The 15,028-nt window shown below is 37.5% G+C and overlaps 1 protein-coding gene across 3 annotated transcripts in view; it reads right to left on the bottom strand.

Annotated features, from left to right (window-relative positions):
- APC4 (Transducin/WD40 repeat-like superfamily protein) overlaps positions 1-15,028 on the bottom strand; it is a 316,377-nt gene that overhangs the window by 214,758 nt on the left and 86,591 nt on the right. For all 3 annotated transcript variants that reach the window (XM_089832217.1, XM_089832218.1, XM_089832219.1), the window contains exons 4-5: positions 5,950-6,033; positions 4,148-4,387 (exon numbers count right to left, since the gene is read on the bottom strand). In XM_089832217.1, coding sequence (XP_089688343.1) covers positions 4,148-4,387; positions 5,950-6,033 — 324 coding nt within the window. The remainder of the gene's footprint in view (positions 1-4,147; positions 4,388-5,949; positions 6,034-15,028) is intronic.

Here is a 15,028-nt window from a genome sequence, read left to right as displayed (position 1 = left end):
TGAAGATAGGAGAATGATGCTAGATATATATCAGGTCTGATTATTTAATTTGCAGAGCCTAGGTTCAACTACCAAAGCTCTGATACCATGTAAAGTTTCTGCAAATTCTGAATTTAAAAAAGACTTAGATTATACCTTCTTTATGCTTGTTGCAATCTTCAATGTTCAGTCTTGAATGAATTGCGAGATATAATTCTGGAAATGTTTTTCACTTGTGCAAGTTGTCTTAGGGCAGTATTGATTAACAAGTAGACTTATTGTTTCTTGTGTGTACTTAAACTTCAATCATACCCTTATTAAATATAGAGATTGAAAGGCATGTCCTTACAAAGGACATGTCCCTTCCAAAGTCTACTTTGACTCATCCCTTAAAGTTGGGGACTTTCCATGCAATAATAAGTTTAGTCCTAAACTAACAAAGGTGATTAGTTAGATCTAAACTAGTACTCCAAGATAGGCGCCGATATCCATAAGAAGATAAGACAATGACTTCAGATCAATATATATTGCAAGATCAGATCAGAACGATCTGTTATCAGATCAGGATGATTTGAAAGTTACGGAATTAACAAATGGATGTACTTGAACCAAAGTAACGAGAATCGGAATCAGATCGAAAATGGCAAGGCCGAATCGAATCGTGAATCAGCCATGAATCAGAATCAAATTGGCCACAAATCAGCAAATTTAAAGAACCCTTGAAATTTAGTAACTTATTTCATAAACCCTTTATCGCTGATTCGATTCACCGATTCACAAAAAATCATTTGGCTTGAATCGAATCGTCAAATCAAGTGAATCATGTGAACCGCTGCAATTCTTGGAACTATGACTTGAATAGTAGTTTCAACCAAATCAACAGGTGTTGAGCTAAGTTGCCAGTTCGCGGTTCAATTCCGGGTTCGGGTTCGAGAACCGGTTCGCTGGTTCGACAAAATTTTGGAAAGGGGTTTGGGTTCGTTTGGGTTCGTTAGTACAAAAACATGTAAAAATTTAAAAAAATAAAATATATATATATATATATATATATATATATACATCTTTACGAAGCATGAGCTAGAATTAGAATGTAGCATAGTAGCATAAACACATTTGAACAACAAAAAACTTTAAAACAGCATAAACAATATAGTAGGGACAATTATGTATGGATTTTATGGATGTTCGAACTTCTGATCATCAGCTTGAGGATTTTATGGATGTGGTAGGTTAGTAGAGGTGTTTTGATCATAGGAGATGATTCTTCAGCTACTTACATTCTCACATCTCCTATGTTTTCGGCAAGACTGCAGATTCTTTACTGTTGCCCTTTCTTTTCTACATTGTTTGTGATGGCTTCAGTCCATGGGCAGATTGATTTCAAGAGGTCTTGCGAATTGCAGTAGAGTCAGTTGTGAGAGGTCTTTTGGGTAAAATTTCTGTTATTTTTCACTTCCATGTGGAAGAGTATTGGTCACTGCAGTCACTTTATGATGTTAGTATACATGCTTCCAGATGATATTGGTTGATTGCAGCAAGTTGGGTTCCTTGGCATACCCAAGTTTCTACTGTTGATACTTGAGATTGATGATATGATTTGACTTGTTGACCACAAAGGCACTACATCATTAGCTGATTTCAGAGTTGGATATGTTGACATCTTCGTTAGCAGTCCATCTGAACTTCTGCTTTTACAGTGATAAATTCTTTGATGATCAAATATATTGAAGTATGCTTTGGAAGTGAAACACAGATGGGTTAGGGCAACTGGTGTCTATGATGCAACAAAGAAAGTGGTGCTCCTAAAGAATTGTCATATCAAATACATACCAGTTCGAACCCTGGTCCGAAATTTTACACGTGGTTCTCCTGGGTTCGAACCCTGGTTCGAACCAGATCGAACCAGGGTTCCAAAAACAAACCCAAGTCGAACCCAGGTCGAACCGGACCAGAACCACGAACCGGTTCGAACCGATACCTGGTCCGGAGGGGGGGGGGAGGTACCCGTGCAACTTAGGTGTTGAGTAATATGTGTCGTGCAAGTATATGGTGATGATCTTTTCTGCCTAAAGAAATCAAAACTGTTTCTGTGGCTTCAAAAGTCTTGTATGTGACCCCAGTTCTTAAAATCTTCCCATGCAATCACTATGTGACTCCAGTTCTGTGTGTGTTACATTCACAACTTCATCTATTGAACAAGTGTGTGCATGTTCAGGTGAAGCTCTGTGGTGGAGCATCTAATTGTTCTGAAAATGATATATGTAGGAGGCGCTTGTGGCCACGTAGACATTGTGTAGTTGTTGGGCGATGCTCAAGTTTTAAACATTCTATATATGTAAAACCTCTAGAGGTTACTGTCAGCACTGGAGTTGTCATTTATACCTGTCCGCACAGTTACACTTATCATCAACATTGGTTCTGGTTGCGTTTTCTACATACATATGATGGACTTCAACATACGCATCTGCTATGTGACAGATGGCGTAAGTTCTTTGGCAGAAATGGTGTGTGTTTAATATGCAGTAGTGTTACCTGCAAGAATGATAATGGATGTGACAAGTGTAATGGGTTTGTTCTGTGCATATGGATGTAGTGATTCGATGGGAGTCTGAAAGCGAAAAAATAGCAGGACTTTTTGAAGATAAGAAGAAGGTTGACTGGGGATGTGGGATTATATTTTTTTGGATGAGTGAAGTGTCATATTGAAGAATGAAGCTAAAAGTTTTTAGCAAAAAGTCAATACATAGAGGAACAAGCAGTTCATGACAGTAACAAAAATATATATTATTGTTAAAAATACGAGACAGGTGAGACAGTGAAAAACTGTGTGTGGATTTGTGTTTGATATGACTGTGTAAGATTTGTAGAAGCTCTGCAATCAAAACCAGTTTGAGGATCGATGTCTTCTTGAAAGGAATGTTGTGAACTCTGTGACTGGCAGCAGCGTAAAGGTGAGTACAGGATACATGTATCATAACCTAAGAGGTGAAATCACATACTTTTGAAACCCTCAATCGAGGTGAGCAGCTGGTGACTAAATGTTTCAGGTAGAGCTTTGCATCAATTCCCAACAGAACCTTTTAGCCTTCTGAAGCTTCTGAAGTATTTTTTTCTGATACAGTTCTATCCACTACAGCCGCAAAAAGTGATAATACAGTCTGATGTATAAGATGTGATACAATCTGAAGTATAGAAGATTATAGTGAATCTTGCCTGCTTTAAGCAATGACAGGAGTTAGGACTGTTTCGTAAGTTTTTGTTTTCTCTTATCTGATTGAATTGGGTTGAAGCCCTTAGAAGATTATAGACTCTTGTGTTTCAGGCAATAGTCTGCTGTTGTTTGAAAAGGTAGAGGCCTGCATGTGTTGACAAGGTTAGAGCCTTAGTTGTAATGGGTTGTAGCACTTTTTGAAGAGTTCGGTGATACCGTGATTTTTACCCTAAAGGGTTTCCACGAGATAAACTATTGTGTTTGTGTCTTCTATGCTTTCATTTGATTTGCTCTTTGAATTGAAAACTTTAAAAACCTGATTCAACACACCCCCTCTCCCCTCAGCATTTTCTAATTTTCAATTTCCTCCATTATGATACGGGAAATTTGGAAGGAGCAGAATAGAAGGATATTCCAAAACAAAGACGAGTCAGTGGAGCAGATTAATTTGCGGATCGAATCTTCAGTTGAAGAAGTCATGAGTGCTGCTACAAAATGCATCTGGATTTCCACAGTGAAATATAGCTAGAATTTTAAAATCATCTATGAATTTGTTGGAGCTATATTTGTACTATGTCATGTAATGTGTGTGCTGGTCAGAAATGTGTCATCACATTTACTGTTTCTCATTTCTGGCAATGTAGTGTTTCAATGGATTTTAGTTAATGCACAAATTGAAAGAAAGAAATACATTCTCCTCCATCACAAAAGGAAGGAAATTGCAACGTCCACTTGAAATGACAATTAACTTAATATCATTCATTTTGCCTCTGGATTTTCCAGCAGAAAGCTACTTCATCAACTAAAAGAATTTATGAAACGAAAAAATACCCTTATCAGCACTGGAGAACAAAAATAAGCATGACGAAGCCAGATGCAAGCAAAAGATCATTTAACAATTCAGGATGATTACATTATTCAGTAGTTCTGAGAATATTTCAGTAAAAGAGAACTTACAAGCTTTCCAATTGGGAAAACTCCAAATATATTAAAGCAAATGATACCCTCCATATCTCCACTGCAGAGAATATTGAGCCGTTCCCTGGAAGAGTTTACCAATTCTTGATCTGTGCCATCTCGCTCCTCTGTAGATTCAGAAACTCCAGAAGATAAGTCTGGAATATATGGAGCCTTAGGAGGAGTAGGCAGAAAACGTGCTGTCCGATCTTTATATGAGAATATGTCATAGGGTTCAACCTAGAATATATAATTGCCAGAAAACTGTCACTAAATTTGTTTGATTTGTAGACAAACAACATTATCAGAGAATTAAAAAAAATTAGATATTGAAAAAAACTAAAATTTTACAGGCCAAATGCGAAGCTATATTTCATTTAAAACTTCAGTATTTATAGTTTAATCTGTATGTACACTAAAACATTACCCAATAAAATGTAAGAGGGTTCAGAGGATCAATAAAAATGTCAGAATATTCAATCAAGAGAGACACAAGGAAGGTAACCAACAGCATTGGGGTCAAAAACGAAAAACGATTAAATTCCTGGTACCTCCAGGATAGACACTGAGAAACTACAACATAACCCACAAGAATCTGAATAGTCAGTATCAGCAAACCGTTTTCCCTCTCTTTAACTGGAGGATATAGTCTTATCGACCCATTAACTAAAGAACATCAGCACACAACTATTAATTCTTATTATCATCAGCTACAAATAAGGATCAACTAAATGTAGACAACAAGAATGTAATGATCAAAAAACTTTAGTTATAAATGTATTATGAGGAAAATAATTGACAATTTTGAAAGAAAAGACTTTCAAGGGAATTCACAAAGATTGCTTTGGTGAAAGCTTTCATAGATTGTATCATAAATTTACCACCAATAATATTGAGACAACGGATGGAATAGATTGTAGCGCCCACTGGACTTTATTTAAGGTATAAAATCCATAGTTGAAGAAAGATGGTTGACTTGTATTGCATAAACATGTGGAAAACTGAGAAATAAATGGATGAAAACAAATTCATCCTCTTGCCAATACCATGTCTAACAAAATCAAAACAGCCATACAAAAGTAATGTTACCACATTAAAATAAATAACTACCTGTGGAAGTCTCATCATACCATTGCATCCCAAAACAAAAATTATTTTCTTAGAAGGATTCACCTCAGTTCCTAGTTATTACTCAATCACAACAACAGGTCCATGCATTATTGTGACAATCAACCACCTTATACCCCTTCCAAAGACAATCAATGACCATTATAAAATCTAAGCAACTGCATAGAGCATATGCATGGATATCTCTTGTGAAATAATTTTCAGACTTTGTAATTGATTTCTAATTCCAAACTTATCTCTCACCCAGTATAATGCCATCTCCATTTTGACCCCATTTGCTCAAGCATAATCTCTTTCTCTTTGGGTAGTACTGGAACTAAAGTAATTTAGATTCTAGAATAATACATTCAACTAATATAAACCCCTCATAAAATGCTAATTCCTTTGTATAATTCTACTTGAGCTTAGCTAGATATTATATTTCTTGCACACACCTTATTATATGTAGCTAATTCTGAATTTCAACAAAACATTGATACAGAATATTTATTCACAACGTTCTTTAGTTCCGCATTTTAAATGCATAACACTTCCTTTTACAATGGTAATTAGCAATTTACAACGTTATTCAACTGCACATATATCTAATTTATGAACATATAATAGGAGTGAATATTAGAAGAGAAACAAATGCCTTTATCAAAAAATGTTCATGTATACAAAGAGATGCATACCAAGACCATCTCACCCTCCTCGGCCCAACTAAGAGATACAATAGCTACATTATGTGGCTTATTGCTCCTCAGCATCTTTCCATTCTGGATAACAGACAAACATTATTAGTAACTAGTCTGCATTAGTTTGCAAGGGCAATACTAAATCATAATTATGAGGTAACTTGTAAATGATGAAATGTAGTGGCATAACATTCAATAAAACACAACCACAACTACTATCAAAGCTTTAGATGCTATGAGCCATCACAAGGTACTTAAAACCAAACAGGATTACAAGGATAGGGTAAGAAATGGCTACTTCTTTATCATGAACTGATTATATAAAATTAAACTAAAATAAAAGAGCCAAGAGATTACTATCTAAGATAAACAAATTGATATTGCATCTACTCCTTGAACTCTATAGTGGTGGAACAGCTTCACACACAACAACAGATGGAAACACAAGTGAATAATATCCAAATATCATACCTTGCTTTGAAATTCACTATTTTTATTTGGTAGACAAGATTCTTAAAGCAAATAATTATTCAGACAAAAAGTAGACAGTTACTGCATATGCTGCACAAGATTGAAACACTTACAATCATCCAAAATTATGTCTCTTGTAAACCACCATTTTTGTTTCATACAGAACAACTTCACAGCTTTTACCAATTTCCAATATATGGTTGAAAACAAAAGGCAAACATCCATTAGCAAAAATCCAATAAGGAAACGCAATGTAGATGCCAGAACAACACAGGGATCAAGAAATTGACATCAACAAAAATATCTCTTATTTTGTTTTTCTACTTGTGGAATAGGGGACCAGCTTCTCATGGGAGGGAGAATTGGACATTTCCTATCTAGTAAAATTATTTGTTATAAAATTTGCATTTATAGAAAAAGGGACCCTGATCAATTTTGGAATACCCTGCTTGGAGGGAACTTTGGATTCTCCTATTAAGCAACTAAGAACCCAATGTAAGAAATCTATCACAGCTCTTTGAGGGGGGGTACTCTGATATCCATTGAGCTATGTTTAGGGAACTCTTTGTTAATTATTTCGTCCTTAATGTCAAAGCTTGATGATCAAGGTGATATAAATTTTGATAGATTACTCAAAGTAACAAGGAACTATGTCACAAAAGGAAGAAAAGCTTATTAAGCTGCTGATTATTACTACTTGGCTACTTGCTCAATTTGTTTGCTTGCTTGAACTACTTGGTTACCCATTTGAGCTACTCGATTCTATGCTCGAGCTGCTTGGTTACGTGCTTGACCTACCTAGTTGTCTATTTCTGTTCATTGCTTGTCCACCTCTTCAAAATCTTATAAGGTCCAAATTTCCTCATCTGTAATTTGTTTTATAAGTCCCAAATCAAAACATTCCTTTCTTCAAATGAACCATAACTTCATCCCCTATTGCGAAATCCTTATGTCTCCTAGTTCAATCAGCCTTCTCCTAACACTTTTGATTCATGACTTACAAATAATGTTTAAACTCTACATGCAATCCCTTCATGTAATTTGCAAATTCATCTGTTTCAGCACTCCTTTTATCCATATGCTTAAGATCCCTTAACTTCAGAACTCCCTTGGGACACGTACCAATGACTATTTCAAAAGGTGTTTTACCAGTGCTTCTACTCAGCAAACTATTATATGCAAACTCTACTTCTTAACAAATTACCTAAAATTTTGTTCGCCACCTCTATTTGTCCATCAATCTGGGATGAAAAGTAGAACTGAACATGAAATTAGTATCCATCTTCCTCCAAAAGTAACCTACAAACTTGCTATACATGTTTAAAACTATACTCCTTGGTGACCCATGCAATCTCACAATTTCCTTAAAGAATACGTTTGCTACATGTATGGAATCAGATGTTTTCTTACAAGGAATGAAATGTAACATTTTAGAGAATCTATCCACCACCACAAATATAGAATCATTACCTCTTTGTGACTTTGGTAATTCCAACATAAAATTCATACTAATGTACTCCAAAGGTCTAATAGGTACAAGCAATGTTGCATGCAATCTCACATTCTGACTACTACCCTTAACAACTTGAGAAATTCTGCAACTTTAAACGAATTTCCTGACATCCTTACATATTTGTGGCCAACTCTTTCACTTACAAAGCTTACTATCTTGTTAATACCAAGGTGTCTAGCAAGTCCTCCACTATGCTTTTTGTTAATCAGGTTATCTCTCATTGACCCTCTAGGTATCTACAACTAAACTCCTTTGAACAACATGTCATCATGAATAAAATTATCCAACCATTTGCTTCACTCTACTGCTACTAGTTCTTTAAAAGCTTTCCATGCATCTGCAAAATCAGAATTTGTATCATACAAAGTTTTCAATTCATCAAACCCAAGCATTATTACCCTCATTTCTATTAACCCAAATGCTTGATGAGTAGCAGCAATTTTGGTCAATCTGCAGCATGGATCGATCCACTAAACCCTTGTCCACATCGCAGTAATGTATCCACACAAACCGACACAATTCATTGACAAAAGTTAACCTACTCCAAGTGCAGGTAATTCTGAGAGGAATTTGCAAGTCCCTCAACAAACAAATTTCTCAAAAAAAACTCATAAATATACTTGCAAAGAACTCCAATATACTTGCATAAATATACTTGCAAAGAACTCCAAAACATCTACCAATGAAGATGCAAATTTTTTTGAATTCTTTGAAACATAGAGCATTGACTATAAATGAAAAAATATGCCTCTGAATCAATAAGACATTAGGGCAACAAATTCTGATGTAAAACTCTAATATAAATCAGATTACAAATGATTTCTAAATTCTTACACATGCCCTAAGATATTCAAATCTATCCTCCATGCAAGACAAAATGAAATGGATAGGAACCTGGAAACTGCTCAAGGAAATCTGGATTTTACTATAGCAAGTTCCTATAGCAGCAGCGACATTGTAGCAGATTACTGTAGCAAATCACTATAGCAATGGCACTGTAGCAACGATATTGTAGCAGCATTACTATAGCAAAGGTACTATAGCAAAGTTACTATAGCAACGATACTATAGCAGCGATATGTAATGTTCCTGTTATAAAATAAATAATAAATCAAACTTTTGTAACGGGCCAATTGATTTACTGTATCTCAGACCCATTTTAATTTTGTTTCTATAGTTTGTGTTGCCGTCGGCTATCTTTGTACACCCTCGGAAAGCTTTCCGGCGAGTATTTAAGCATGGCTTGTAGGTTGTTTATAGGCAGGCTTTTGGATTATTCTCTCTGTACTACGAATTCTTGTTGAAGTTCTCTGTAATTCGCCATTTCAGAAGTGAAAGATCTTCCCTATTTGGCTCGTGCGGTTTCAGTGGGATTCAACCCTCACCCTATTCTATTGTTGCAAGTATTACTTTTCTCGAATCTGGCAAGTCGGAGCATCATCATATTGCGAATATCTATTTGTTCGATCTACTCTTTGTTCTATGTACCCCATTTGTTGTTTATCACCATTAAATCTAGTTACTTATTTAAATTATCTGTTAGTCTACAAACTCTGATCATTTACCTCCTGTCACCATTGTGCACCGTACAGCCTTCCATTTTCACCCTTCATTCCCTCCTAAGTCCACCGTGCGGCCTTCCAATTTGACCGTACGGCCCTCTGCACTTGCATTTCGAAGTGGTATCTTCGAATTACCTTGTACCCATCCCTATCACTCAACAAACTCATTGTATGGCTCTATGTTCCACCACCATACGACTTGAAGAAATACCTTGCCATACAGACTGAAGTAATATCGTGCCGTACACCCTACACTATTCACCGTACGTAGGATAGTTCACACTCACCGTACGGCCTTTTGGACACACCATATGGCCTATCTAGAGACAACGTGCAGCCCTTTTCTGTGCTTTGTTCTTTCACTGTACGGACTTCTTGGGTGTCATAATCTATACTTTCCCTCCCCTCTCCACCGTATAGATATCTAGATCTGTATTTCGCAACTATTCCATCCACAACGTACGAACCTTTGAGCTCATCTTTGCCATTCATCTAGCCCGTCCATACTTGGGATACTGCATAGTCATGGGTCCTAAAGGCAGATACCTATTTCCAACTCAATCCAATGCCCGAAGAGGAAGCAATCAAGTAAGCAACACTTCATCTAGAAGGAGTGGCGCATAAGTGGTGGCATCATGGACTGGTCACTCTCGGTCATGACCAAGTGACCTCTTATGTTGAGTTTACTGAGAGACTCATTGATTGTTTCAATGGGAAGGATCCTGAGCTAAACTTCAAAGATCTAGGTCAACTAAAGCAAATGGGCACGGTAGACAACTATGTCACTAAGTTCCAAAGGCTGTCAGTATTAGTCACAGACATCTCTGAAAGACGTCGAATTGTGTTATTCATGGATGGGCTGAGAGAGCCTTTAAGAGGCTAGATCAAAGGGTTCAACCTACGTACACTCAACGAAGCTATTAAGAAGGTGCGTGACATGGCCGCATCTTCCTCCAAAACTCACAGAGTTACACCAACACCATCCCCACAAGAAGGCGAAGACAAGGAGCCAATTCAAAAAAAACCTCAGTTTGATGAAGATTCTCGGCAAGAACTCTGGAGGAAAAAGCTTTGTTTCACGTGCAAAGAGCCATGGGGTCCTGGTCATTGCTGCCTCGGGAAGGGAAAGATTCACTACATTGAGGTGGTGCCTGATGACGATGAAGAACAAATACCTGCAGCGACTGACAAAGAAATTACCCAGTAGGAGAGAATAAATGCCCTAATACAAAAAGGGGTTTCCATTGCTACTCTCACTACATCGACTGGAGGTGGTATCTTCAAAGTTCACGGCACACTTCACGAAAAATGAGTCCCAATCATGATTGATAGTGGCACCACACTCAATTTCATCCATTTCATTTTTGGTCACTAGTAAAGACCTGTGCGCAGTTGAGCTTGGAGGATTTGAGGTTAAGGTTGCAAGAGGAACCTTGTTACCTTGAACTCATGATATCCCACGGCTACAAATTTCCATGGGAAACTATGCCCTGGCAAATGATTTCTTTGTCATAGATTTGGTTGATAGTGATATCATTTTGAGCATCCAGTGGTTGGAAACCCTTGACCAGTACACTCAAAGTTTCACGAGGATGGACTTTTCATTCGAGACGGATGGCAAGAAGCTGGTGCTAAGAGTAATGTTGAATAAAGGATCGAGGGAAGTCACAATCAAGAAGATGGAGGCAATTTTTAAACAAGATTTGGCCCCAGACGCGGCAAGCAAAAACAAGCTAGTCAACACCTCACCGCATTCCGTGGATAATTGGCAGGCTCATCTATTGGCCGAGTATTCCAAGAACACTTTTGCATGTGAGTTGATGGATGGTTATCTACACGATGAAAGATACAAGGTTATTGATGACATCATTTACTTCGACGGGAAGATCTACTCAATGCCTGACTCAGAAATGAAGGAGCTGATTACGGAAGGTTTCCTAGAACCAGGTTTGCATTTGCTTGAGGACAAGCAAATTTTGAGACGGGAGGACTTTAATGTTCCCATCATAAAATAAATAATAAATCAAACTTTTGTAACAGGCTAATTGATTTAATGTATCTCGGACCCATTTTAATTTTGTTTCCGTCGTTTGTGTCACCGTCGGCTATCTTTGTACACCCTCGAAAAGTTTTCCTACGGGTATTTAAGCACGGCTTGTAGGTTGTTTGTAAGCAGGATTTTGGATTATTCTTTCTCTGTACTGCGAATTCCTATTGGAGTTCTCTGTAATTCGCCATTTCAGAAGTGAAAGATCTTCCCTATTTGGCTCGTGCAGTTTCAGTGGGATTCAACCCTCACCCTATTTCGTTGTTGCATGTATTACTTCGCTCGGATTTGGCAAGTCGGAGCATCATCATATTGCGAATATCTATTAGTTTGATCTACTCTTTATTCTATGTACCCCATTTGTTGTTTATCACCATTAAATTTGGTTACTTATTTACATTATCTGTTAGTCTACAAACTCTGATCATTTACCTCTAGTCACCATTGTGCACCGTACGACCTTCCATTTTCACCCTTCATTCCCTCTTAAGAACACCGTACGGCCTTCCAATTTGACCGTACGGCCCTTTGCATTTGCATTTTGAAGTGGTATCTTCAAATTACCTTGTACCCATCCCTATCACTCAGCAAACTCATTGTATGGCTCTATGTTCCACCACCATATGGCCTGAAGAAATACCTTGCTGTACGGACTTAAGTAATACCTTGTCATATACCCTACACTATTCACCATACACAGGATAGTTCACACTCACCGTACGGCCTTTTGGACATGCCATACAGCCCATCTGGAGACAACGTACGACCCTTTTCTGTGCTTTGTTCTTTCAACGTACAGACTTCTTGGGTGTCATAATCCGTACTTTCCCTCCCCTCTCCACCATACGGATATCCACATCTGTATTACACAGTTGTTCCGTCCACACCATACAAACCTCTGAGCTCATCTTCGCCACTCATCTGGCCCGTCCATACTTGGGAATATTACACGATACTATAGCAGAGTTGCTATAGCACGTTAGTGTATCAATATCTGACTTATTCCTTCAATCTTACTCCACAAATCTAGCCCTAGGCCACAAATTTGGCACAATAAAAAGACTGATCTGTCTTCTCCAACAACTGCAACCCTTCGGAAGATATTTCACCACCTCAGTTATGTAAATCAACGGGAGTGTTCGTTCCCAATGATCAATGTAGCAACTATAGAAACCCTTAGCTCCACAAGTTATTAGGTAGAGTAAATGGCAACACATTCAATGATCAACAATGAGGCTGCCCTCCCTATTTATTCTTTTCCTCCAATAGATGGACCTCTTAGAAGAAATAAAATAATATTTAATTCCTCCTAGAAGATTCTTTTAATTAATTTATTCAACTTTAGTCACTTTTAATTAAGTTAATTAAATATAAAGTCACCTTTTAATTGTAAGTTATTTAATAACGTTATAAAAAAATTAATTTAATCAATTTCTCCTTACTCCACTTAACCTTCAACGAATGTAAAGGCTAAGAAATCCACTAAGAGGCTAAAAAGATAAGGACATTACAGTTCGCCCCCTTTGAAATTGCTTGTCCCCAAGCAATCTCAACTCTGGATGTTGCAAAATTTCTTCACTCTCCCAAGTTGCATCCTCTACTGGCAAGTCCTTCCACTTCACAAAGTATTCCCTAATAGTACATCTCCTCAAATTCCTCTCCCTAAACTCAACTAAAACCAATTTCCCCTCATCATCCAAGGGTGGAAGCACTCTAGAAGGAACAATCTGGTGTCCTAAAGCCTTTTTGAGATGCGACACATGAAAAACATTATGGACTTTGCTCTTTGCTGGCAAATCCAACTTGTAGGCCACCTCGCCAAGTCTCTTGATCACCCTAAAAGGCCCATAATAACGTGGCTTATGTTTCTCAACACCACTCTTTTTTGAGAGTGGACTAGTGGTAAGGCTACAACATCAGATTTACCATATCACCTACCTCAAAAGTTTGCTCGATCTTCTTCTGATCAACATACTACTTCTGTTGATTCTGTGCTTTAGTGATATTCTCCTTAAGAGCCTTTATATAATCTGCCACTTGAGTAGCAATGATTGGGAAGAAGTGGGCAAACTTCTTAAGCCGATCAACAACAACATATATACAACTCTGCCCTGGGCTCTCGGTAGTCCTATAATGAAGTCCATGGACAAACACTCCCACTTCTTGTCAAGAATCGGAAGTAGTTGAAGTAAGCCAACTAGGTAAGAGTGCTCCTGTTTATTCTACTGGCAAGTAGGACACTCTCTAACATACTACAACACCTCAACTTTGAGCCCTTTCCAAGAAAAATGCTCACGAATCTGCTGGTAAGTTTTGAAAAAACCTAGATGTCCTGCCATAGGTGAGTCATGATAAACTCTCAACAACATCCTCCTCACCTCTAACCCTAGCACCAAATAAATGCGCCCTTTGTAAATGATGAGCTCATTCACAAGGATGAAATCACTATTCTAGATCGATCCATCTATGAATCCCTAGGCCCATGTATTCTTTCAAAAATTCGCTCAAATTGCTTGAATGTTCAAAAATTGCTCTAGGCAAATAGCTCTTTAAAATTCATGGTGAGAAATGACTTTGATTTCACCCTTTTTATCAAATTTCTCCATAAGTGCCTGGTACAAATGTTAGATCAAATGACAAACTATTATCCACTTCTCTTGCATTGAATACCTGGTAGAGTCTTCCATGATTCAGTAACCACATAAAATTTAGTTACTCCCAACCTTGCTCAGTAGAGTCTGTAACCCAACTTGCTCGATAAGGAAAGGTAACTCAATAGTAACTGTCATCTTTTACTCAATGATCCCTTTCATCTTGAATGCCGATATGGGTCTTTTGTCTTGTCAACTAGAACTAATGTTGGATGTCTTCTTTAGTATCCTAGTTCCAGTTCTCCTTTGAGAAATCAAGTGGAAATGGTGAAGTCACGCAATTCTTGAGTGACTTGATCATCATTACTCTGACTTGCATTCTCAGAAGACATTGGAAACCATTGTTGTCTCATTTTCTTTCTGATGTTATCAGCTTTTGCCTTCTTTTCATCTTCAATTCTTCCAGTATTCATACAGTTCTTGGCAAGATGACCAAGTTCTATGCAAAAGAAACATCTTTTGGTAGTATCCCTTTTCCTCATGTGATGTTTCTCGCAATTCATTCCAATGTGTCCAAATTCTCCATAGTAATGACATCTGCGCCAAGTGTTGTAGTCCCAACCAAATATAGCTTTTACAATCTGCTATGTTGGATTCAATATCTTAGTTTTGCATTCTGATGACTTGTGCCCATACTTCTTACATTGGTGACATTTGCCTTCAAATCTTGGTTTCTCTTTGCATTCATTAGCTCTATGACCATGCTGATAACAATTGTGGCATTTTCCATTGAATTTTGCTTTCCTATTGCTCCAATATTTTTTTGATGTATGACCTATCTTATCATAGTGATTGCAAGTAGGTTTTTGATTCTTTTGAGCTCCTTGCTTGG

The sequence above is a fragment of the Cupressus sempervirens genome, chromosome 5 (genome assembly GCF_028749045.1).
Source record: "Cupressus sempervirens isolate cs-2001-9-10 chromosome 5, ASM2874904v1, whole genome shotgun sequence".
In the NCBI taxonomy this organism is placed as follows: Eukaryota; Viridiplantae; Streptophyta; class Pinopsida; order Cupressales; family Cupressaceae; genus Cupressus; species Cupressus sempervirens.
This window is presented reverse-complemented; position numbering and strand designations above follow the sequence as displayed.